The 26,649-nt window shown below is 39.5% G+C and overlaps 2 protein-coding genes across 3 annotated transcripts in view; both read right to left on the reverse strand.

The window, feature by feature from the left end:
• Positions 1-25,261, reverse strand: LOC147701591 (uncharacterized). Its single transcript, XM_086928676.1, has 7 exons — positions 24,850-25,261; positions 23,879-23,970; positions 22,241-22,323; positions 15,808-15,867; positions 2,622-3,059; positions 1,857-2,070; positions 1-276 (listed from the first exon to the last, which is right to left on the reverse strand). Exons 5-7 carry the CDS (start codon positions 3,057-3,059, stop codon positions 17-19), a joined length of 912 nt encoding a protein of 303 aa, XP_086784802.1. The 5' UTR covers positions 15,808-15,867; positions 22,241-22,323; positions 23,879-23,970; positions 24,850-25,261; the 3' UTR covers positions 1-16.
• Positions 1-26,649, reverse strand: part of LOC147701582 (uncharacterized) — a 67,641-nt gene that overhangs the window by 26,399 nt on the left and 14,593 nt on the right. The window lies entirely within an intron of this gene.

The raw sequence follows: 26,649 nt of genomic DNA on the forward strand, positions 1-26,649 counted from the left end.
TTACATTTTCGTAATCTTATTCGATTATTTCAAGAATGGAGCCATTTTTAAATAAAACATTTACATTTTTGGGTAATTTTAGCATGAGAGCTTCACTAAAGTCTTCTACGTCTGTAGGTATATCGAAGTAGTCCATTATAATAGTATTTTCGATGTCCATTGATTTTAAAAGTTCAGTTTCTTGAATGTGTACGGTTAGGGTACATTTTTCTTGCGTCGTATTTTCAATCCCATATATTGTAATATTTATTTTTTCCAAAGGTGGTTCTATTACCTGCAAAGTAAAAATAAATTGTTAATAGAGGCATATAGTGTGCATTGTGATTATATTATGTTATTGAAGTAGTCCAGATGGTAAGTGAAATAGAAAGTGATAGTTTTAAAGATAGAGAGTGAGGTAGTGAGAGCGAGAGAGAGTGATGTACTTATTTAGTGGGAGATAGTGTAGTTGTGATGTTTTGAGAGATAGATGTTGTAAGATAGTGAGGTAGTGAGATAAATTGAGTGGAGTTTTTAGTTAGATATATTGATGTAGTGAGAGAGCGAGAGTGAGTTGAAGAGAGTGAGTGAGATATATTTCGAGTGAGGTGTTGAAAGTGATGGAGTGAGATAGAAAGTAATATAAAGATGTAGTGAGATAGAGAGAAAGTGAGGTAGTGAGATAGAGAGTGAATTTGTGATGTAGTAAGATAGAGAGTGATGTAGTGAAATTGAGAGTGAGGTAGTGAGAGAGTGATGTGATAGATAGTGCTGTAAGATACAGATCTACAGTTAAAGAGAGTGAGTGTGGTATATTGCGAGTGATGTAGTGAAAGTGAGGGAGTGAGATAGAGAGTAAGAGAAAGTGAGGTAGTGAGATAGAGAGTGAATTTGTGATGTAGTAAGATAGAGAGTGATGTAGTGAAATTGAGAGTGAGGTAGTGAGAGAGTGATGTGATAGATAGTGCTGTAAGATACAGATCTACAGTTAAAGAGAGTGAGTGTGGTATATTGCGAGTGATGTAGTGAAAGTGAGGGAGTGAGATAGAGAGTAAGAGAAAGTGAGGTAGTGAGATAGAGAGTGAATTTGTGATGTAGTAAGATAGAGAGTGATGTAGTGAAATTGAGAGTGAGGTAGTGAGAGAGTGATGTGATAGATAGTGCTGTAAGATACAGATCTACAGTTAAAGAGAGTGAGTGTGGTATATTGCGAGTGATGTAGTGAAAGTGAGGGAGTGAGATAGAGAGTAAGAGAAAGTGAGGTAGTGAGATAGATAGAGAGTGAATTTGTGATGTAGTAAGATAGAGAGTGATGTAGTGAGTTAGAGAGTGAGGTAGTAAGAGAGTTAGGTAGTGATAGATAGTGCAGTAAGATATAGATCTAGGTAACATACATATTGAGGCATCCACATAGACATAGAGAGTTAATTATACATATATAGAGCCACTTAAAAAAACACACAGACACCTACCCACCTATTGAGCTATGCATACATAGAGGTAAACACACTCAAATCTACATATACACAGAGTGTGGGGCAGAGAGCGTGGGGGCAGAGAGCGTGGGGGCAGAGAGCGTGGGGGCAAAGTGCGTGGGGGCAGAGAGCGTGGGGGCAGAGAGCGTGGGGGCAGAGAGCGTGGGGGCAGAGAGCGTGGGGGCAGAGAGCGTGGGGGCAGAGAGCGTGGGGGCAGAGAGCGTGGGGGCAGAGAGCGTGGGGGCAGAGAGCGTGGGGGCAGAGAGCGTGGGGGCAGAGAGCGTGGGGGCAGAGAGCGTGGGGGCAGAGAGCGTGGGGGCAGAGAGATGTTGGGGCAGAGAGTGTGGGGCAGAGAGTGTGGGGCAGAGAGTGTGGGGCAGAGAGTGTGGGTAGTACTTTCCTCTATATGTGTATTCCGCGTAGTATTTAACATTTTCTCATTATTAAACTCGTGGACGGTTAAGTGTGTCATTTTGACATACGTTCCAAGTGTTATTGGGAATTCTGTTGCATTTTTCCATAATGTTATTTTGACAGAGTCTGTTGTGTCTATAACTGTAATAGATTTTAATTTTGTTTCTTGTCCTGACACAAAAATGTTTTTAGTTTCTTCTTCCTGTAAAAGATAAAGTAAATATTAGTTTTTATTAGTGATGTAATGTGTCAGTATAGCAGACAGAGTGCGGTGCAGACAGAGTGCGGTGCAGACAGATTTTTGTGAAGAGAGTGTGTTGAAGAGAAAATGAGTTGAAGAGAGTGTGGGACAGAGAGTGTGGGGGCAGAGAGTGTGGGGGCAGAGAGTGTGGGGGCAGAGAGTGTGGGGGCAGAGAGTGTGGGGGCAGAGAGTGTGGGGGCAGAGAGTGTGGGGGCAGAGAGTGTGGGGGCAGAGAGTGTGGGGGCAGAGAGTGTGGGGGCAGAGAGTGTGGGGGCAGAGAGTGTGGGGGCAGAGAGTGTGGGGGCAGAGAGTGTGGGGGCAGAGAGTGTGGGGGCAGAGAGTGTGGGGGCAGAGAGTGTGGGGGCAGAGAGTGTGGGGCAGAGAGTGTGGGGGCAGAGAGTGTGGGGGCAGAGAGTGTGGGGGCAGAGAGTGTGGGGGCAGAGAGTGTGGGGCAGAGAGTGTGGGGAAGAGAGTATGTTGGAATAGAGTTTGTGTTGTACTTATTAACATACCTCGGATATTGTCCCTGATATGCTCATTAATGTTCGTAATTTTGCTTGTCTTATTGTTTTAATCGGTGATACTGGTGGAGCTGGTGGTTCTAGTATATTTTTTGCTTCGTGCGGAATTTCACTTGTAAGTGTTAAAGGTATCATCCTTGATATTTTTGTATGTTTCGTTAAAAGTACAACATTGTTCTTAGCTAGGAAATTTCTTATAATAATTCCATTTCCTTGTTTGGTTTGATTGTAAAAATCGTCATTATAGCATGTTGCTTTAATTGAACCACTTTCATCTGCTAGGGCAAGGTGGTATAAGATTTTGTTTTCTTTCTTAACATTTTGGTAGTTTGTTTTTTGAGAACATGTTACAATGTTTGCTTTTATAGCCTTTTGATAAGGTTTGCTCTCATCTTGTTTGCCCATCTTAATTTCTTGTATAGAAATCATCTGAAATGAGAATAAATTGTGAGTATACATTTTGGATATAACTGTTGAATACATTGTACTTAATCTTAAAGTAACATATGAAATTATACAACAGGCGTATTAAATAGAGAGAGTTATGTAGTGAGAGAGAGTGAGGTAGATAGAGAGTGAGGTAGTGAGAGACAGAGTGAAGTATTGAAAGAGTTAGGTAGTGATGCTTAGGAATGTTGTGAGATATAAACAGAGAGTGATGTTGTGAGTTAGTGAGATAGAGTGCGTTAGTGAAATAGAGAGTGGAAGTTATTTAGTGTGATAGAGAGATTGGGAATCTGAGGAAGTGAGATCGAGAGAGAGAGTGATGTAGTGAGTTAGAGAGAGATAGAATTTGTGTGTTAGTGAGATAGTGATTATGTTACTGAGTTATTGACTTACTGAACTTTAGAGAGAGCGAGGCGTGATATAGTGATGTAGTGAGAGTGAAATAGTGAGATAGAAATAGAGTGATGTAGTGAGAGTGATGTAGTGAGGTAGAGAGTGAAGTTGTGAGATAGTGTGTTAGAGAGTGATGTAGCAAGAGAGTGATGTATGTAGCAACAGTTATTTAATGAGCTATTGAGTGAGAGTTAGTGAAGTAGTGTTGTGTTGCTGTTATTTAGATAGAGTTGAGTAGTGAGGTAGAGAGTGAGTTAGAGAGAGTGAATGAGTTAGTGAGAGAGTGAAGTAGTGTGAGAGATAGTTAGAGTGAGTGATGTAGTGAGAGAGAGAGTTAGTGGGAGAAAGAGATAGGGAGAGAGAGAGTGAGGTATATATAGAGAGAGAGTCAACCACACACACACAAAAAGTGTATCACTCAGACATACATACAGAGCTCTACATACTGATACATCCATACACTCCCACATACTGAGACAGCCATACACAGAGAGCTATCAACACATATATACAGAGCTACATATATACCCATAGAGAGCCACTGAGTTACTACTTAACATAACTACTGATCCAGCCACATAAAGATAGCGAACTATCTATACACAAATATATATACAACATGCTTACTAAATTGCGACCCATAAAGCTTTGTGATCACTATAATATGACTCTAATATACCATAGTGACTTAAGTTTACATTACTATAGATATGATCTAAAGTCGATTTGTAGTCAGTTGTATATCCTGTTACTTTCTGTTCACATTTGAATTAGTTTACCATATATTGTAGCAGTATGTTAGCATTTTGTGATAATTGTGTTAAATCTATGTTGAAGTCACCCATTATGCAGTAATTATAATTAGGGTAAAAGTTCAATATCGTACTTAAAACTTGTAATAGTGTTTGTATCTGTACATGTGGTGGTTTGTATAGTATAACAAATAAGTAGTTGCAATTATTAAGCTGCAGAGTAAAATGTAGAATGTCAATTTCGTGTTGTGTTTCATATATAGGAATTAAAAAAATATTTTTCCTGTAGTAAATTGCTATCCCATGGTTTGTTACTTGATGGTGGAATTTGTCAAATATTAATAGATGGTACTGTTCTATTAAGAAAGTATTGCTATCAGCTATTCTAGTAGTGTTTATTTCAGTGAAGCATAGAATATCTGCATTCATTAGATTTGTGTCTGCTTTTATAGCTGTGTAATTCTTTTGCAGTGAACGTATATTTTGTACTATCAAATTACACATTTGGCTGTAGTTACATAATTGTGGTACAGATATTTGCAATAGCATATCTGTTCTTAGTCTTGTCATTTCGTCATGTACTTTAGCATGTACAGCTATTTTGTCTGGGTTAAAGTTTTTAATATATATGTTAGCTAATGATTTGGCTCTGCTTAAAGCCACATAATGCATATGATGTACTTTGCTATTGTTAAAGTGTATGTAAAGTGGTTCAATAGTTGCTCCTTGTGTTCTATGTATAGTACGTGCAGATGATTGTCGTAGGGGAAATTGTTTGCGTATAATGGTTATAAATTTTTTGGTAAATTGGAAATGGCGTGATATAGCATGTATTGGTGTTCAAGTAGGCAAAATGTTAGTGCTATATATGTGTTTATTTTCCTGCCTTGTATATTTACCAACATTTTCATCATCAAAATGAATCCATATAACATTAGGGGTGTTATTTATTGTTTCTACAAATTCAACTATGCCTGTAGCACCATTTGTTAAGCCATCATTAACATTAATATTGCTAGTTAGATCATATCTTAATTTCAAGGCAATATGGACAATGAATGGCAGGCCCATTGTTTTTGTTGAGTCTGTAGGTAATTGACTAAGAATTTTTTTTTTAACAATTTCAGTTAAGTCAGATGCAACTGTATCTACTGCTGTTGCTGTGTAAACAGGGTAATGTTGTATATGTTGCAATAAAACTGCACTATTAATGCTATTAACTTCATTGTTAGTTCCCATAATGTAAGGTATAGTTTTGATAATGTTTTCTGGTGGTTCAAATTCTCGTGTTTGTATCTGTATTATATCTTCAGTAGTTTGTTTTCCTTCTTGTAATCTGTTTAGTAGTTCAGCAAATGGTAAGTCATTGAGCTGTCTCATTATTTTAGTTAACTCAAATAACTTAAAATGTTCTTGCCATAGATTAGTACTTAATGGTCTGTATGAATATTTAGAAGTTTCAAAAATGTATGGGTCAAATACTGGCTTTAATTGATAAAAATCTCCAATTGCTAAAATTGATACACCACCAAAAGGGAGGTTAGACATTTTTATTTCTTGTAGTCTATTATGTATGAAATTGAATATATTTGCTCCTACCATTGAGATCTCATCAATTATTACTATTTTTAGATGCATTAATTGGTTTTGTAGTGTGCTCCTGTTCTCACGAGTTAGTGGTTTGTGATCTAGTGTTTGCGAAACAGGTATTTTAAAAGTACTATGTAGTGTTTTACCATGAATGTTATGTGCTGCTGTGCCCGTTGGAGCTGTAAGCAATACATACATGTTGTCTGGATTTTCTCCTGCTTTAGTATTGTAGTATCGTAGTAATGTTTGGTAAAGTGCAGTAATAAGGAAGCTTTTACCTACTCCTGCACCACCTGTACAAAATGTGTAGCAGGGTGTTTCTTTTGTCTTTATCCAATGTAAGTGATGGTATATAAAGTTAAGTTGTTCATTGGTAAGATTTTGCATTATACTGTTATATTGCTCATTTGGTATTAAATTATTTGTTAGTTCTTCTTCAATAGTTGTACTTCTAATTCCTAAATCGAATGATAAGTCATACATTATTTGTTCATTAGCTTGTATTTCTGGACATATGTTGTCATCATTTTCTATTTCTGTGGGAGGTATAAGTAATGGATCTAATGTACTATTTTCATTGTCGTTTGTTGTTAATGTTTTATTATATTTATTATGATAAAAGTCAATTGTGCTTTGAATTTCTAGATAGCGTTCATAATATGTTTCTTTCTGACCAATTATTTGATGTTCAACTCTCCATGGGTAATAAAGCATTATCAATTCTCTATAATAATTTTCGGAGTCATTGTTTTTGTTAAATCTACAATAGCGAATTATTTTTTGTTTTTTGCGTTTTGTGTAGTCTACTTCTATTGCTTCATTTTGCAGATTAATCTCAAGTTCTTCCTCATCTGAGCTATAAAAGTTATTTTCTGCAAGAAAATTTTCATGGTCTGTTTCTTTATTCCTTTTCTTTTTTTTTTTACATCAGCCATAGATGCATAGTCAGCTAATGTACATGTTTCTAATATTTCAGGGCGTTTGCTGTACTTTACTATAATATTTTCATATTGTATGTTATTAGAAGTATCTGGCAATAAATGTATAGTCTCAATGTCTTTTAATAGGTATGTCCTCTTTTCTTGTGGGCTTGTATTAATGAATACAAAAGATCTAGAACTTTTTCGTAAAGGGATTTGAAGTATGAGATAGGCAGCTTCTTGCGCACTTATCTCGGTACAGTTTAAGAATTTGTTACCTATATGCTTGAGTTGTTCTTTTATACTTGGATTGTGATATACTTCTTTTGCAGCTTGTGCAATTATTTTGCTCATTCCACGTTGAGATTTACTAATATATGAAACAATATATACAGCACAAGCATATGCATCTAAGATGTATTGTATATCTATGTTTGCTTGCCATGCTTGTAAAATTGTAGGATTGTAGTTATTAATAAAGCATTCAGCAGGTGTTCTTTGTAGAAAAATAGTTTTCTTTTCAATAATTGACTGTATACATTTAAGATACTGTTTTATATCTAGTTGCATTGAATCTAAAAACTGACTAAAAGTGTAAGTTTGAAATTCTTGTGAGTTCATCGTTAGATGTATTAGTTCAATTTGCTGAAGGAGTTCTTGATCTGTTTTGTCTAGCTCTAATTGTTCTAATATATACGTTTCTGGCATTGGATATTTTGGGTACTGATATTTGCATGTTCTTTTATGTTTAATACGACAATTCTTTGTATGCCCTTGCTTTTGGAGCGGTAATAAAGACTCTATATTTGGATCTTGGGTTTTTGCACATGTTACATACTTATTTATAAAAGTAATAACTTCATTGAGTTACGTTAAACGTTACATTACGTTACGTTAAAATCATTTGTAACGCGCACTATCACCATAGGTTTCTTGGCGCTCAATGACAAATAACGTGATCCAGAGTGAGAGGGTTATTCAATTGCGGATTGGAAGAGCAGAGTTTTCAACAGTCTGCGGAAACAGTCATAATTTTGGCAGAGACGGAGGGAAAGTGGCATCGAGTTCCAGGTGGAGGGAGCCAGGACAGAAAAGCTCAGGCCACCGTGCTTTTTTCTTTTAAATTTGGGAACAACGAGGAGATTTTGTGATGCTGAGCGAAGGGCTCTAGCAGGGAGGTGACGGGATAGGACCGAAGAGATGAACGCAGGGGCTGCATCCGAGAGAGCCTTATAGGTTGTGCATGCCAATTTGAAGGTGCAGCGTTTAGAAACAGGGAGCCAATGTAGACTACGGAGGAGGGGAGTGACGTGCTGATGTTTGGGCTGGCGGAAGATCAGGCGGGCGGCCTGATTTTGCACCAGCTGCAGTCAGTGGAGGTGACATGCAGGGATTCCTGCGTACAAAGTGTTGGCGTAATCGAGCCTAGAGGTGATAAGCGTAATAACAACTTGGATCAGGGCTTCTTTGGTGAGAAACCTGCTGATCTTGCGGATCCGCCTGAGGTGGAAGAAACAGGCAGAGGTGACCGCGTTGATTTGCGGTCTCATGGATAGATCTTCGGAAATGATCACCCCCAGGCTTTTGACTGAGCTCACGGGAGTGGGTGCTGTCCCCAGAGATGTTGGCCAGAAGGTGGAATTCCATGGATGATTGGGGCCTCCTACCAGAACGAGCTCTGTTTTGGAAAGGTTCAGCTTTAAGTGGCTGTGGTACATCCACTCCGCAATGGTGAGCATGGTGGACTGGAAATTCATACGGGAGGAAGGGAGGGAATCTATAGGAAAGATTAACTGGAGATCGTCCGCATAGTTGAAGATAGTAACCGGGGAGTTGTGAAGGGAGGCTAACAGGGGTGGAGGTACAAATTAAAGAGAAGAGGGGAGAGTGCAGAGCCCTGAGGTACACCGCAGGGAAGGGAGGTGTAGGGTGCAGAGAAGGTGGAAAGGTGAACAGACTGAGAGCGCTGGTGCAGGAAGGATCTGAGCCAGTCAAGGGCTAATCCCTGAATGCCGGCGTTATGGACACGGTCGATCAAGATGGTGTGATCGACCGTGTCGAACGCCGCCGAGAGATCCAATAGGACGAGGGCTTGAGGGATGTTTTTGTCAGCGCCCTTCCTGAGGGTGTCCATGACTGCTACTATGACCGCCTCGGTGGAGTGGAGGGGTCTGAATCCCGCTTGTTGAGGGTCTAAGAAGGAAGATTTCTCTATAAAAGAACTCAGGCAGCGGGTAACGTAGGTCTCCAAGATCTTTCCAAGGTAGGGGAGGAGGGAAATGGGTCTGTAATTGCTGAGAATTGATGGGTCTGCATTGGGTTTCTTTAGTATGGGTAGGACTGCAGCTTGCTTGAAAGGGGATGGGACCTTCCCGGTAGCGAGGGAGTTGTTAAGTAAAGCTAGAGGGGAGCATGGACATGCAAGAAAGGCTTCTTTCAAGATCTGCGGGGGACAGCAGTCATTGGGGGATCCCGATCTGATTTTATGAAGGAGAGAAACAAACTCTTGTTGGGATATAGGTGGGAACTCTGTCAAGGTACTGGTATTAGTAGGGGGAAGAGGAGGAGGAGTAGAAGATGCTGGAGTATTGTTTTTTATTGTCGTAATTTTCTCTATGAAGTAAGAGTTAAGTGAATCACAGAGGGTTTGAGTCGGCTGGGGTTGAGGAGTGACTATCTGGCAGGGAAAGTTCATTTACGATTGAAAAAATGTCTTTCGTTTTATTGTTTGAGTCCAATATTTTTAGTGAAAAATATGCCGTCTTGGCAGCCAGGATTGATTGTTTGTAAGATTTGAGGGTTTCATTGTATATGAGTTTGAGCTGTGGGTCGTAGTGACGACACCAGCGGCGTTCAGTTTGCCGGAGGGTCAGTTTTTCCACTTTGAGTTGGTCCGTAAACCAACGGTGTGCGTCGTGGGGGCGCTTTGTTTTGATTCTTTTAAGGGGGGCAGCTTTATCACTAGCCTGACGCAGCCAATCATCAAGTTTGACAGCCTGATTCTCTAGTGATGTCAGAGACGTGGGTGCAGTAGAGGCTAGGGAGTCATGAAACTCAGGCAGATTGGCCCTTTTCCAGTTACGAGCCATGATATTTTTAGTACAGGGGGGTGGACACAGAGTGTGCAGATGTAAGTGAAAGGAGATGAAATAGTGGTCAGACCAGGAGCAAGGGAAAACTGAAGGAGGTGAAATATCTAGGTTAGATGTCCAGAGTTGGTCAGGAATATGACCTTTCAGATGGGTGGGGGTGTGGATGTGTTGGGAAAGTTCTGAAGTTTCATATTGTGGGGCATTCTCGATCCATATTATGGCTTGTATATGTGGGGATCCTCGTTGTTGGAATTCTACTCTATAAAAGTAATCTATTATTTTGCCGATTGGATTACTTTCATGTAATAGTATACAATTAAATAGTTTTCTAACTTGGAAGTCAAAATGCCTTGCACAAGTTATAGGATTTTGTTGTATTAATGTGCATTTTGTTTCCCATGACATATTTTGAAATTCTTCTTTTGTACATTCCTTTTGGTTTTCACTGCGCAATAAGATGTTAATTAAATGATACCATTTTGTTTCAGCAGCTGATAGTCAGAAAGAAAGTTGGTATCCCTAATTGTCTGATCATAGCAAATAAATCTTTTTTGCATTGCTCCCAATATGGTGGTGAACTACGTACAGTTTTAAGTATTTTTGTACCCCTCATTAAATTGTAGAATTTTGTCTAATTTTTGTTTGATCTCTTTTGCAGTTATAACATGGCCATTATTAAAGTATTTCCTAAGGGAGATGTATATTTTGCTATGTATTTGTTTTATGCGCAACTTTGTCAATTTAAAGAAAACATTTGTTATAGACTTTGCTACTCTTTTATCATTACTCCTTAATTCCCATTGACAAATTGTGCTGTAATGTACTGGTACATGCCTTTCTTTATTTGTTAGCCTTTGCTTGCCACAAAATATTGTAGGGAAAGCTAAATATTCAGAATCTATGTCTTCATATAGACCTCTTGGTGTGTTATGTTCTGCAGGTGCTAAATTTAAAATATTCGTGTTTTCTGTAGTTATTGTTTCATTAGTTAACATAGTATCTAAATTCCCTGCTGCTATGTTGTCTTCAGAATCTGATGTATCGTTAGTATCAGAAGTGTCATTACAAGGTGTTATATTTGCAGGTGTATATTGCCAATCTGGATTAATGGTGACTCCATATTCTTTGAACATATTGCTAGTAGTTGCTAAATATATTGCAGCGTGTTTAACTTTATTAGGTCTCACATTCTCAAAATGTGTATAAGATTTGTAACTTAATTTTCTTTTTAATTTAATGGGAATCGTCATGTTATCGTTAACTTGCCTAGGTAAAACAGTAACAGTTGTCATAACATCTGCAGGTACATTAACTACTGCACCTGATAGAGATTTTTGGAACCCACGTGGTAGTGCTCTAATTTGTAAAAAAGGTATTCTTGGTGATACTAATCTTTCTTCTAAATTATGCAACTGTAAAGCTGCTGGAATATTAGGAAAAGTCATACCATTATAAAAAGAACAAGGGGGTATTTTGTTGTTATTGATATAGGTGTAACATGTTTTACATATGTCATCTGTTTTGAATTTGCTAATGTTACACTCTAAGAATTTTGCTTTCTTTGTAATACTGTGTGTTTTTAGTAAATTCTGTTTATGCCATAATTGATTGCAAATAGTGCAAGCATACTTCGGACCATATCTTATTTGGGCATGAAAGCTACTTATTATTTCAGTTGTTTGTAACCTTATATTAGTATCAGTGTTATCTGAATTTTCAGCTTCTTGTGTATGCTTTCTTTTCCTGTTAGTTTTTTGAGCCTGTATCCTACTAGTTTGTGTTGGTAATTGATCACTATGTGTAAATGATACTGTTATGACATTGTCATTGCTATTAGTTATGTTGGCAGTGACATTACTGTGTGTTGCTAAAAGCTCTTCATTTGCTTGACTATTTCTGTTTACTGTGTTTGTAATTGTATTTTCGACTTGTATGTTTGTAGTTGTAATATGTGTTAATGCATTTACCGATACTTTTGTAGTATGGACATATATGTTTTTTTTAGACTTCATTTTATTCTCGCTATTGTTTTTTAGTGTTGCGTTAAGTGATTTTTGGCTAATTATTATTTTTACAGGAGTTAATTGTAAACTAATACTTTGTGAATGTGTTAGTCTTCCTTTATTAGGTAACTTTATGATGTATTGGATAAGTTGATTAATAGATTCTATTTCTATAGCAATACATGTTCCATTAGGATGTGGTATTGCTTTTTCATCTTGGCTATGTGAATCAAATATAAAGTAAGAATGGTTATTTTTAAATACCGAAATAGCTTTTTTTTCTATACAGATTAAAACACCGTTTTCTAAATTAATTGTTGAAGTTAATGCTGACATTAATTTAGCATTTTTACTTTTGTTTTCTTCATTTATCTCACCTTGAAAGCTTTTTTTCAGCTTAGTAGAATATATTATGTTATTGTGAACTATGTAATTAGGTAAATTATGTAGTAGTTCACAATTATTTATTTATTTATTTTTGATATTTGTAGAGCGCATGCAATGGCCCGTGGGCGTCTCGGCGCTAAGTATCTGAATATTTACCCTGAGGAAACTATGGATGATTTATTGATTAAAGAGCCAGGTCTTAAGTTGTTTACGAAAAGACCATAAAGATGGACTGGCTTTAATCATTGGTGGCAGAGTGTTCCACAACTTGGGGGCTGATACCAGGAATCTTCTGTCGCCCCAGGAGACCGTTTTTGTGCGGGGTATAACAAGATCTCCTGAACAAGATGAACGTAGTGTTCTGAGCGGACGATAAGGAGTCAGATTGCGGATGAGATGTGCTGGTCCTTGGTTGTGCAACGCTTTATACACAATGCACAGGGTCTTGAACTTTATCCTGTTTTTAATGGATAACCAATGCAGCTCTTTGATGGTTTTAGAGGCAGAGTGATGTTTAGGGATATTTCCCAAAAGCCTCGCAGCAGAGTTTTGTATTGTTTGCAATTTATTCAAGACTCCTTCCTGTGCATTGAGGAACAGGGCATTGCAATAGTCCAAGGTGGACAGCACAAGGGAGGTGACAAGAGTTTTACCAGCTTTATCAGGTAGAAAAGGGAGGATTTTTTTGATAAGCTTCAGTTTGTAAAAGGCTGAAGAGGTAATCTGGTTGGCATGTGGGTGGAACGTGAGGCGGTCATCAAAGATGACTCCCAGATTCCTCTCTTTGCTGACAGGCTCGGGGGGAGAGCCTAAGGAGGAAGGCCACCAATTGGATGACCACTCAGGTGTTAGTTGTCCAAAGATGACTACCTCTGTTTTATCCGAGTTTAACTTTAAGCAATTGGAGGCCATCCAACTCCCTATAGCCATCATGCCAGCCCTGAGGTCATCTGCCACTTTATAGCCATTGTTCTTGATGGCTAGAACCAGCTGGGTGTCATCTGCGTAGGACGTAAGGCTCATCCCATAAGCCCGAATGACATTGGCTAAGCCCGACACGTAGATGTTAAAAAGTGTCGGGCTTAGGGATGAGCCTTGAGGTACTCCACATGGCAGTGACATGGTGGACGAATGAAATGGTCCCGTTGTAACTACCTGAGTTCTATCAGCCAAAAAGGAGGCCAGAAGTTTGCTGGCAGTCCCTTGTACACCCAGGCCCTCGACACGGTCAATCAGGGTGGTATGATCGACCGTGTCGAAGGCTGCAGATAGATCAAGTAGTATCAGAACTGCTGTACCCCCAGTGTCACGGATGAGTCTGATGTCGTCAGCTGCTTTAATCAGAGCTGTCTCCGTCCCATGACACTGGCGGAACCCAAACTGAGTTTCATCAAGTAGCTGGTGTTGTTCCAAAAAAGCGGAAAGTTGTTTATTCATAGCTTTTTCGGCTATTTTGGCCAGGACCGGTAAGTTGGCTATAGGTCGGTAGCTTTTAGGTTCGTCCTTATCCAAATGTGATTTCTTTAACAGAGGTTTTATAATGGGTTTTTTTAAACTTTCAGGGTAGATACCCGTCTTAAACATGGCATTGCAAATGGAGGATATGGCCGGGGTAATCTCATCTAAGACTGGCAGTAGGACTTTGAAAGGACAAGGATCAAGTGCTGAACCTGATCTGATGGTAGTAATTATGTCCATAGCCTGAGCTATCGTTATTAAGAGAGTGCATTTCAGTATATAAAGCATCTCCAAGATCCATTATACAATTTACATCTAAAGTGTCCCAAGTAGATGCTGGTTTACAGTAGTTATGTAGTATAGCAAATAGACTAATTGTTAGAGATTGTGAATTTTGTGATGTGTTTTCAATGGTGTTTTGTTTATGCTCCTGTGTTCTATTAACTTTATATCTTGTGGAGTTTGTGCAAAATTATCATTATTTATGTCTCTATTTGTGTCTGTTAGACTTTTAGTCAATATGCTATTGGCCCTATTTTCTGGAATTATTATTGTATTACTTACAGGAATAGGTTTATAAACATGATCATTAATATCTGTATATGTGTTGGCATGTAAATTACCTTGTGATGTTTGTTGTTCTAAATGTTTGTTTATGCTATTTTGCTGAAGTGTTTTTCTAACTATACTAGCATATGTGTTAGTAGTAGTATTATTCTGTGGTGTACTAGTATATTGTGGTGGATCTATGTGATGGCTGTTAGTCGTATTTAGTTCTGTACGTGTTGTAGGAGTTAAAAATGGATTTGGATCTGATCTAGTACTAAGAGTATTAGCTAATGATGTTGATGGCTGTTCTACATTAGTAAAGGTTCTGAATTTTGATTCACGTATGATATTTTTTGCTCTTTTTATACGTGTCTGAAAGGCGTGTGTAAAAAAATTAGAACATGCTTCAGTAGAATGCACATATATATATTTTCTTGGTATAGAATTTCTATTTTGTTCATTATTGACTATTGCTTTTTGAAGCGTATCTTTTTAAATAGTAGTTATATTTATAGGAGTTAATTCATATGGCACGCAATTATCATTTGGACCTTTAATGCTATGTGCAAGCTTAGTGATGTAGTCTAGAAGTTTTTCAAATGGTATTTGTATAGTAATACATGTTCCATTTGGGTGAGGCATTCCTGTGTTATCGCGGCTATGTGAATCAAATACAAAGTATGAATTGTTATTGTTTATAATAGAAATAACATACTTTTCCATGCAAAGTAAAACACCTGAGTTACAATCTAGTGCAGCTTTTAATGTTGTTATTAATGTTGGTGTTGATGGGTCAAAATGTTTCAATATGTCTCCATATGATGGTTCTTTAAGCTTAAGTGCGTAGATAGTGTTATTGTGTTGTATACAATTTGGCAATTCGTCTGGATGCATAAGTATTTGACTATTAATTGAATGCATATCTGTGTATAAAGCTTCACCTAAGTCCATAATGTGATGTAAATCTTCTTTAGTCCATGTATTTGCAACTTTGCTATAGTTGTGTATAATAGCAAATGTGCTATTTGGTAAACATTGTCTCCCTCTTGAATTACTTGAAAATCTTTATGCCCCTGATGATAATCAGCTTGCAGTATTTTGATCATATTTATTGCACACTGATTTTTTTTCTTAAACTGTTGTCTAAAGAGTATATTGAGTATGTTCTATTTGTATATAGTTACAGTTTACGGCAAAATTGCTATATTTATATTATAGTTATTAATGAGATTTTTATTTTTTTTAATTTCTAGCCTATTTTTTTTCTGGTAATCTTTTAAGTATTACTTTTATAATATTTAGGTATTTTATTTATACTTGAGTATTTATATTTTTAATTTAAGTAGGATATTCTATAAACATATATATATATATAAATATATCTATATACATGCACACACACATATATATCTATATCTATCTATATATATATATATATACATATCTATATATATATAAATCTATGTATATATAGAGAGTAAATGAGTTATGTTATCTTTTTTATAGATCTATACTATTTCATGTTGTTAAAAGTCTTTTTACTGTTACAAGTGGATAAAGAAACAAAAACAGTTATGTACTTTTACCTCAATGTTGTTTGGACACGCAATTAGCAACTTGTGATCTTGTAAGGAATAATTGCCAACCTATGAAAAATGAGAAAAATGCATTAGTTAGTATTTTTAATAATAGTATTTATTAATGTATTGTATTACAAGAAAGAATGTAAGCTAATGAAAGTGTTTAGTAAAGTGTAGTTGTTTTTTTGAGTAAGTCATAAATAATAGTGAGTTGCATTTGTACTATAGTGTTTTTAGATAAGCATGTATTTAATATTGTGTAGTTTATTGTAGTAAAGAGTGTTGCGTAGATTTTGTGCGTTTAAAGCGTGTTAGAGTGTGTGTGTGTGTGTATATAGAGAGTGTGAGAGCATAATACTGAGAGAGTAATATAGGAAGTGTGTACAGAGAGTATGTAAAGAGATTGTGTGTTACAGAGAGTGTGTTACAGAGAATGTGGTACAGAGAGTATGGTACAGAGAGTGTGGTAAAGAGTGTATGTACAGAGAGTGTATGTACATAGGGTGTATGTACATAGGGTGTATGTAGTACAGAGGGTGTATGTAGTACAGAGGGTGTATGTAGTACAGAGGGTGTATGTAGTACAGAGGGTGTATGTAGTACAGAGGGTGTATGTAGTACAGAGGGTGTATGTAGTACAGAGGGTGTATGTAGTACAGAGGGTGTATGTAGTACAGAGGGTGTATGTAGTACAGAGGGTGTATGTACAGAGGGTGTATGTACAGAGGGTGAGCGTAAGACACAGAGCGTAAGACACAGAGCGTAAGACAGAGCGTCAGACAGAGAGCGTCAGACAGAGAGCGTCAGACAGAGAGCGTCAGACAGAGAGCGTCAGACAGAGAGCGTCAGACAGAGAGCGTCAGACAGAGAGCGTCAGACAGAGAGCGTCAGACAGAGAGCGTCAGACAGAGAGCGTCAGACAGAGAGCGTCAGACAGAGAGCGTCAGACAGAGAGCGTCAGACAGAGAGCGTCAGACAGAGAGCGTCAGACAGAGCGTAAGACAGAGAATGTATAGAAAGTGAAAAGATGTGAAAAAGTTGGCAATGTCTCACGTAAGCAACTCAATTGGAGTTTGCAGATTGGTTCTCACCTGCACTCACTTTATCATCATCAGCGATTGCCAACTTATAGTGCACCACACTCTCTGCATTATACTTTTTGCATCATGCTCTCTGCACCACACTCTCTGCACCACACTCTCTGCACCATGTTCTTTCAACACACTCTCTGAACTACTCTTACAATGTAGTACAGAGAATGTGGTACAGAGAATGCGGTACAAAGAGTGTAATACACAGAGTGTAATACACAGAGTGTAATACACAGAGTGTAATACACAGAGTGTAATACACAGAGCGTAATACACAGAGCGTAATACACAGAGCGTAATACACAGAGCGTAATACACAGAGCGTAATACACAGAGCGTAATACACAGAGCGTAAGAAACAGAGCGTAAGAAACAGAGCGTAAGAAACAGAGCGTAAGAAACAGAGCGTAAGAAACAGAGCGTAAGAAACAGAGCGTAAGAAACAGAGCGTAAGACACAGAGCGTAAGACACAGAGCGTAATACACAGAGCGTAATACACAGAGCGTAAGAAACAGAGCGTAAGAAACAGAGCGTAAGAAACAGAGCGTAAGAAACAGAGCGTAAGAAACAGAGCGTAAGAAACAGAGCGTAAGAAACAGAGCGTAAGAAACAGAGCGTAAGAAACAGAGTAAGAAACAGAGTAAGAAACAGAGTAAGAAACAGAGTAAGAAACAGAGTAAGAAACAGAGTAAGAAACAGAGTAAGAAACAGAGTAAGAAACAGAGTAAGAAACAGAGTAAGAAACAGAGCAAGAAAAGGGCGTAGGAAACAGAGTGTAAGAAACAGAGAGCGCAAGATAGAGACCATAATACAGAGAGCCTAACACAGAGAGCATAATACAGAAAGCATAGATAACAGAGCGTGATATATATAATGTGTAACAGAGTGTATCTTAGAGAGCGTGTATAAACAGTGTACTAAACAGAGCGTAGGAAACAGAGAGCGTAAAACAGAGAGCGTAAGACAGAGAGCGTAAGACAGAGCATAACACAGAGAGCATAACAGAGAGTATAATACAGAGAGCATAGATAACAGAGCGTAATATATATAATGTGTATCAGAGTGTGTTTTAGAGAGCGTGTATAAAGATTGTATGTACAGAGAGTGTATGTACAGAGATAGTATGTACAGAGAGTGTATGTACAGAGAGTGTATGTACAGAGAGTGTATGTACAGAGAGTGTATGTACAGAGAGTGTATGTACAGAGAGTGTATGTACAGAGAGTGTATGTACAGAGAGTGTATGTACAGAGAGTGTATGTTGTACAGAGAGTGTATGTTGTACAGAGGGTGTATGTAGTACAGAGGGTGTATGTAGTACAGAGGGTGTATGTAGTACAGAGGGTGTATGTAGTACAGAGGGTGTATGTAGTACAGAGGGTGTATGTACAGATAGCATTGTACAGAGAGCGTAGTCCAGAGAGTGTAGTACAGAGAGTGTAGTACAGGGAGTGTGGTACAGAGAGTTTAATACAGAGAGCATAATACAGAGATCATAATATAGAGAGCGTATTTGGGGGCCTTTAAGTTTTGCTGTTCTTTAGACAGTGTCGTTATGTGTTGCTCAGAACCACAAAAGCACAGACCCAACTATGAAAATGGCTGTAGATATGTAAAGGCCATTTTGCGCTGACCGTCTCTGAAAGAAGTTGCTCAGTACTCCTTTGAACGGTATGTATGTTTTTTTTGTTTTCTAATTTTTTTTTAAAAGGTATATTTTCTTTTTTCTAGGTCCAACATGGCCCGTGCATCTCCCTGCAGCGATGTGCACTGCTGTGCACTGAGTTGTTCTGATCCGCGGCTCTTTTGCAGTTTGAGGTAAGCTATCTTTTCTTTTGCAATAATCTTATGGTTTTTTTGTCTTTTGTAGGTTCAACATGGCCCGTGGCGTCTCCCTGCAGCCGTGTGCACCGATGTGCACGAAGCTGTTCAGACGGGTATGTATGTTGTTGTTGTTTTCGTTCAGAGGTAAGCCATGTTTGTTTTTTTAGGCTAATCTTAGGTTTCTTTTCTTTTGTCTAGGTCCAACATGGCCCGCGGCGTCCCCCTGCAGTGATATGCACCACTGTGCATGAAGTTGTTGCGATATGCTGTTTTTGTGCAGTTTGTGATAAGTTATCTTTTCTATTTTGCTAATGTTATGTTTATTCTCTCTTCCTCTCTGTACAACGCTCTCTGCACTATGCTCTTTGCCTTATGCTCTCAGCACCACGTTCTCTGCAACATGCTTGTAGTGTATAAAGAGTGTATGTAGAGAGAGTGTATGTATAGAGATTATGTATAGAGAGTGTATGCAGAGTGTGGGGCATAGAGAGAGTGGTAGGAGAGTGTGGTAGAGAAAGTGTAATACAAAGAGTAAAAAAGAGAGTGTAATACAGAGACTGTCTTAGAGAGCGTGGCTTATAGAGAGTATATTAAAGTGTCTTTGTGTGTGTTATAGAGTGCGTGTGTAGAGAGTGTGTCTGTACAGAGTGAAGGTGCAAAAAGTGCATGTGTAGTGAGTGCATGTGTAGAGAGTGTATGTGTAGAGAGTGCATGTGTAGAGAGTGCATGTGTAGAGAGAGCATGAGACTGACTGTATGTGTATGTATGAGTAAAGAGTGCATCTATAGAGTGCATGTTATCAAAGATTAGAAGTAAAGAGTATGTGTACTGTCATTAAAAGCAAATCAAAGAAAACATAATGATGTCCATTGTGAAAAAGAGATGTTTACATAAGTTATTGAACACACTGCAGCATTTCAATACTTTGTAAAATGAAAAGAGGTGTATGTAGTATTTTCTAAATAGCATGCTGTCAATTGCCTTTACTGTTATTAAATAATACATATTATAAATGAGTGCACTGGCTTTACTGTTATTACAGAATATATATTGTAAAGTAGTGCACGGGATATGGTTTTACAAAGTAGAAATTTGAAAGACAGATGGACATGTTTAAAGGATGAGCAGTTTTTTCAGTAAGGGCGATGTCAGCTACTTGCTAGAATTGAAAGGGAGAGGCTAAGGAGAGTGCATCATTGTAAGGACGATGCAATGGGGAGACTGAGGAGATAGTGCTGCAGTGGAGGGATGGTGCAGTGAGAAGTTGAGGAGAGTGCAGCAGTGAAGGGACAATGCAATGGGTAGCTGAGCAGAGAGTGCATTAGTGAAGGGACGGTGTAGGGAGAAGCTGAGGATAGAGTGCATTAGTGAAAGGACGGTGCAGAGAGAAGCTGAGGAGAGAGTGCTGCAGTGAAGGGATGATCCAGTGAGAGGTTGAGGAGAGTATGCATGGAGAGGCTGAGGAGCGGCACAGAGCGTAAGACACAGAGCGTCAGACAGAGAGCGTCAGACAGAGAGCGTCAGACAGAGAGCGTCAGACAGAGAGCGTCAGACAGAGAGCGTCAGACAGAGAGCGTCAGACAGAGAGCGTCAGACAGAGAGCGTAAGACAGAGAGCGTAAGACAGAGAGCGTAAGACAACGTGTAAGACAGAGTGTAAGACAGAGAGCGTAAGACAGAGAATGTATAGAAAGTGAAAAGATGTGAAAAAGTTGGCAATGCCTCACGTAAGCAACCCAATTGGAGTTAACAGATTGGTTCTCACCTGCACTCACTTTATCATCATCAGCTATTGCCAACTTATAGTGCACCACACTCTCTGCATTACACTCTTTGCATCATGCTCTCTGCACCACGCTCTCTGCACCCTGCTCTCTGCACCCTGCTTTCTGTACCATGTTCTCTGCAACACACTCTCTGCACTACACTTACAGTGTACTACAGAGAATGTGGTACAGAGAATGCGGTACAGAGAGCGTAATACAGAGAGCGTAATACACAGAGCGTAATACACAGAGCGTAATACACAGAGCGTAATACACAGAGCGTAATACACAGAGCGTAATACACAGAGCGTAATACACAGAGCGTAATACACAGAGCGTAATACACAGAGCGTAATACACAGAGCGTAATACACAGAGCGTAATACACAGAGCGTAGAAAACAGACCATAACACAGAGAGCATAACACAGAGAGCATAACACAGAGAGCATAACACAGAGAGCATAACACAGAGAGCATAACACAGAGAGCATAACACAGAGAGCATAACACAGAGAGCATAACACAGAGAGCATAACACAGAGAGCATAACACAGAGAGCATTAATAACAGAGCGTGATATATATATAATGTGTAACGGAGTGTATCTTAGAGAGCGTGTATAAATAGTGTAAGAAACAGAGCGTGAGAAACAGAGCGTAAGACAGAGAGCATAACAGAGAGCATAACACAGAGCATAATACAGAGAGTATAATACAGAGAGCATAGCTAAAGGAGCGTAATATATATAATGTGTAACAGAGTGTGTTTTAGAGAGCGTGTATAAAGAGTGTATGGACAGAGTGTAAGTACAGAAGGTGAGCGTAAGACACAGAGCGTAAGATAGAGCGTAAGACACAGAGTGTAAGACAGAGAGCGTAAGACAGCAAATCAAAGAAAACATAATGATGTCCATTGTGAAAAAGAGATGTTTACATAAGTTGTTGAACACACTGCAGCATTTCAATACTTTGTAAAATGAAAAGAGGTGTATGTAGTATTTTCTAAATAGCATGTTGTCAACTGCCTTTACTGTTATTAAATAATACATATTATAAATGAGTGCACTGTCTTTACTGTTATTAAAGAATATATATTGTAAAGTAGTGCACAGGGATATGGTTTTACAAAGTTGAAATTTGAAAGACAGATGGACATGTTTAAAGGATGAGCAGTTTTTTCAGTAAGGGCGATGTCAGCTACTTGCTAGAATTGAAAGGGAGAGGCTAAGGAAAGTGCAACAGTGAGTGATGGTGCAGTGGATGAGTCAGGGGTGCAGCCTGGATGCGGGGGTCTGAGCAGAGAGGGCAGCAGTGAAGGTACAGTGCAGGGATAGGCTGAGGAGAGAGTGCAACAGTAAAGGGACCGTGCAGGGAGAGGCTGAGGAGAGAGTGCAACAGTGAAGGGACCGTGCAGGAAGAGGCTGAGGAGAGAATGAAGGGATGGTGCAGTAAGAGGCTGAAGAGAGAGTGCAGCAGTGAAGGGATGATCCAGTGAGATGTTGAGGAGAGTATGCATGGAGAGGCTGTGAAGGGACGGTGGAGGGAGAGGTTGAGGATGTCAAACGCACTCTACAACAAAGTATTGAAATGTGCTAGAAAGTGTGTAATAAATTAAAAGGTGCACGTATATTTTGAAAATAAAACGTAAAGGTATAACATTGTTGCATATATCGTAAGTCAAAATATAAGTGAAGTTAAAAAAGGTAAAACCTTAAAAGTCAAGCATTGTGTAATTTTCAATGTATAAAGTTACTTACAGTTCTGCAACAGAGATATATCAGCTCTTGAAGTATACTGCCTGGCTACCACTCGAGAAAAGCTCGCTCGAATGCTTGAAATACTAGGAAATAAAAATAATGTCAGTTACTTGAATAAAATAATTCAAGAAGTGTGGCATTGGGCAGACAGCGCACGAGGAGACGGATGCTTTACGTAAGGAGTCTGTAGCTACCGCATCCTCCCCCCTCTTCCTCCCCCTGCCTACTGACAGCAAAGCTACAGGCTGTTTTTGCGAACACTAGTGCTGCTATTTAAAGAGTTTATACGAGGGATAAGGTCTTTGAAATACACTCCGTCTAAACACTGCAGCTACCAAAGAGCATTAGATACGGCAACAGTTGCATTATAATGAACGCTTTTTACAAAAAATTATCGAAATGTGCTAGACAGAGTTTTAAAAATTACAGAGTGCCTCAGTGAAGGGACGGTGCAGGGAGACTCTGAGGAGAGAGTGCATCAGTGAAAGGACGGTGCAGGGAGACTCTGAGGAGAGAGTGCAGCAGTGAAGGGACCGTGCAGGGAGAGGCTGAGGAGAGGGTGCAACAGTGAAGGGACCGTGCAGGGAGAGGCTGAGGAGAGAATGAAGGAATGGTGCAGTAAGAGGCTGAGGAGAGAGTGCAGCAGTGAGTGATGGTGCAGTGGATGAGTCAGGGGTGCATCCTGGATGCGGGGATCTGAGTAGAGAGGGCAGCAGTGAAAGGACCGTGCAGAGAGAGGCTGAGGAGAGAGTGCAGCAGTGAGTGATGGTGTAGTGGATGAGTCAGGGGTGCAGCCTGGATGCGGGGGTCTGAGTAGAGAGGGCAGCAGTGAAGGGACCGTGCAGGGAGAGGCTGAGGAGAGAGTGCAACAGTGAGTGATGGTGCAGTGGATGAGTCAGGGGTGCAGCCTGGATGCGGGGATCTGAGTAGAGAGGGCAGCAGTGAAAGGACCGTGCAGGGAGAGGCTGAGGAGAGAGTGCAGCAGTGCGTGATGGTGTAGTGGATGAGTCAGGGGTGCAGCCTGGATGCGGTGGTCTGAGTAGAGAGGGCAACAGTGAAGGGACCGTGCAGGGAGAGGCTGAGGAGAGAGTGCAACAGTGAGTGATGGTGCAGTGGATGAGTCAGGGGTGCAGCCTGGATGCGGGGGTCTGAGTACAGAGGGCAGCAGTGAAGGGACCGTGCAGGGAGAGGCTGAGGAGAGAGTGCAACAGTGAAGGGACCGTGCAGGGAGAGGCTGAGGAGAGAGTGCAACAGTGAGTGATGGTGCAGTGGATGAGTCAGGGGTGCAGCCTGGATGCGGGGGTCTGAGTAGAGAGGGCAGCAGTGAAGGGACCGTGCAGGGAGAGGCTGAGGAGAGAATGAAGGGATGGTACACATAGACTGAGGAGAGAGTGCAGCAGTGAGTGACGGTGCAGAGAGAGGCTGAAGAGAGTGCAGCAGTGAGTGATGGTGCAGTGGACAAATTATCTAAATGTACTAGACAGTGTTTTAAAAATTACAGAGTGCGCGTAAATTTGACAAATAAAAGCTAAAGGTATGACAGCGTTACATTTCTCGAAAACAAAAGTAAGTGAAGTTAAAAAGGCTAAAAGTTCAAAACAAAGCATTACTGTATTTCCATTGTATGAAGTTACTTACAGTTCGGTAAAATCGATAGATGAGCTCTTGAAGTATACGGCCTAGCTTCTTTTTAAGAAATTTTCAGAATGTTCGCTCGTGTGCTTCAAATACTGAGAAAGGAAGAAATAATGTCAGTTACTTTATTTATCAAAAAAAAGATGAGCACGTGTAATGTACAAAAACAGCATGTATGTGCCCTGTGCCCCTGAGACGCGCTGGAGAGGGGCGCTATGGAGGTGGTCAGCCCCGGAGACAGGCCCCAAGCAGATAGGGGATGCGCGAGCAAGGTAGGGTAGCTTGAGTGTTCGTGGCCCGTCACAAAGGAGACACAATTTGGTGTGCAATCTGTTGACAAACGGATGGATTGTAATAATGCGCTCTTACTTTACTAATATTATTACTTTCAGCTCATTTCCAAAACTTTACCCAGCATGTCACAGAGTTAGACTATTGAATACAGATGGGCATTTTTACAGGAAGAGCAGTTGTTTCGCACAAGAGAATGTCATCTGTTTGTTAAAGTAAAAGTTACCCCAGGACACTGATGATGACAGACGGCACACGAGGAGACGGGTGCTTTACGTAGAGTCCGGGGTTACAGCATCCCCCCTCCCGCTCCCCACAGCAAAGCGACAGGGCTCTTTCCCGCATGGCTACTATTTACTGTTTATGCTTTTACGAACACTGGTAGTACTCTTTATGGAGTTACTACAAATGATTAGATCTTTTAAATACACTAATTTCTTACACTGCAGCTACTAAAGAACATGAGATATGGCAAAAGTTGCATGATGTTGAACGTTTTCCGACAAAAAGTATTCAAAAATGCTTCAAAGTGTTTAATAAAAAGCAATGTGCACGTAAATTTGACAAGTAAAGCTAAAGTTATAACATTGATACAAATATACAAATTGAATTAATTTTTGTTAAAAAATGTAAAACGGTAAAAGTAAAGCATTCTCTTATTCTTAATGAAAGCAGTTACTTACCGTTTTTTTTTTAGAGATCGATCAGCTCTCGAAGTATACCGTCTGGCTTTCTCCCAAGAAATGTCCTGAAAGTCCGCTTGTGTGTTTTAAATAGTGCGAAAGGTAAAAAAAAGTGTTGTTGCTTGAATTAAATAACAAAAGAAGCCACATGTAGTGTTGAAAAACAGCAAATAGGTAAGATGTTGCACTGTAGCCGTATGTTAATGTTTGGGTGCGGTGCTTTCTTCTAGCAAACAAAGGACTGTCTGGAAAGAAGTGTATTCCATTGTGAGTGAAGAGGTGCGAATTCTGTGTTAAGTATACGTGAAGGTCTGTCAGTTGCTTGAATTAAATACCAAAAGAAGACCACATGTAGTGTTGATGTTGCCCTGTAGCCGTATGTTAATGTTTGGGTGCGGTGCTTCCTTCTAGCAAACAAAGGACTGTCTGGAAAGAAGTGTATCTGATTGAGAGTCAAGATGTGGCAATTACATGTGAATTGAATGTGAACGCACGCGGATGCAACAGACAGTTCCCACCCTCCCAAAAGAAGTAAAGTGGCACCAAGTAGTCTGGGCAGTTACTACAAAGTCGTGCGTGCATTAAAAACAATATGCAAGTGCAGTGTAAATTTTACTAAAATAAAAACGCAGTTACATGCAAGCGTGTTAAAACGTAATCAAATTGAGCGTAAACTTGCAAGCATAACAGTAGGCATATAATTAGAAACAGTAGCTCACAAATTAACGATACTACAAATTGTGGCAAAATATTTTTCTTTTATATTACTAATATGGCGCTCTGTACCTAACCTGTCGATCGTAGCAGTAAGTTCAGTGAACTGTAGAAATCAGACAATCGTTACACAAAGAAAACATGAACAGTGCATAAATGTATTAAAATATATAACTTACCTGTCGATCGTAGCAGCACAGTCAGTGGAGTGTATAAATCAGACAAACACAAAGAGAACATGGACAGTGCATACATATACATTTTTAAAAACAAGAGGCAAAGATCAGAAAACATCAGCTACTTAAGGCAAAACTAGAGTACAGGACCCGAATACCAGGACGACACCTGCGCAAACATCAGTCAATGCATGGCGAATACATGAGCTAAAGACGAGCCAGTGAAAGCATGGAAAAGGACAGGAAGCACGAGCCATGATTACATTAACAGCACATAAAGGAACTGTATACAATTTAGTGTCAAAAATCACAAACACACTCTTTCATTATATAAAAAAAATAGCAATTACCTGTCGATCGTAGCAGCAAGTGTGGAGATCAGACAAACGTCACACAAAGAGAACATGGACAGTGCATATATATACTAGGTTTTTAAAAAACAGGAAAACATCACAAAACAAAGGGCAATGCATTGTGGCGATACGGGCCAGGTGCGAGCTTAAAAAAGAAACAGGGTGCGAGTTAAGGCAAAACTAGAGTACAGGACCCGAATACCAAGACGACACCTGCGCAAACATCAGTCAATGCATGGCGAATACACGAGCTAAAGACGAGCCAGTGAAAGCATGGAAAAGGACAGGAAGCACAGGCGAGCCAGACACAAGTGCGAGCCAAAAACGAGCCATGATTACATTAACAGCACATAAAGGAACTGTATACAATTTAGTGTCAAAAATCACAAACACACTTTCATTATATAAAAAAATAGCAATTACCTGTCGATCGTAGCAGCAGACAGTGAAGTGTGCCAGAAGATATCGGGAAATGACGTTAACGTGAAAAAGGGAGACGCCACGGGCCATGTTGGTCCTAGAAAAAAGAAACGAAACATAAGATTAGCCTAAAAAAA

The sequence above is a fragment of the Lissotriton vulgaris genome, chromosome 7 (genome assembly GCF_964263255.1).
Source record: "Lissotriton vulgaris chromosome 7, aLisVul1.2, whole genome shotgun sequence".
NCBI classification, from domain to species: Eukaryota; Metazoa; Chordata; class Amphibia; order Caudata; family Salamandridae; genus Lissotriton; species Lissotriton vulgaris.

Bases quoted from the DNA above. Each gene is read 5' to 3' on its own strand.
- LOC147701591 (XM_086928676.1), bottom strand. From the start codon at position 3,059: ATGATTTCTATACAAGAAATTAAGATGGGCAAACAAGATGAGAGCAAA. The intron at 2,071-2,621 runs GTATGTTAATAA...TATCTTTTACAG, and splicing joins TATCAGGGACAATATCCGAG to GAAGAAGAAACTAAAAACAT. The intron at 277-1,856 runs AGGAAAGTACTA...TTTTTACTTTGC, and splicing joins TACGCGGAATACACATATAG to AGGTAATAGAACCACCTTTG.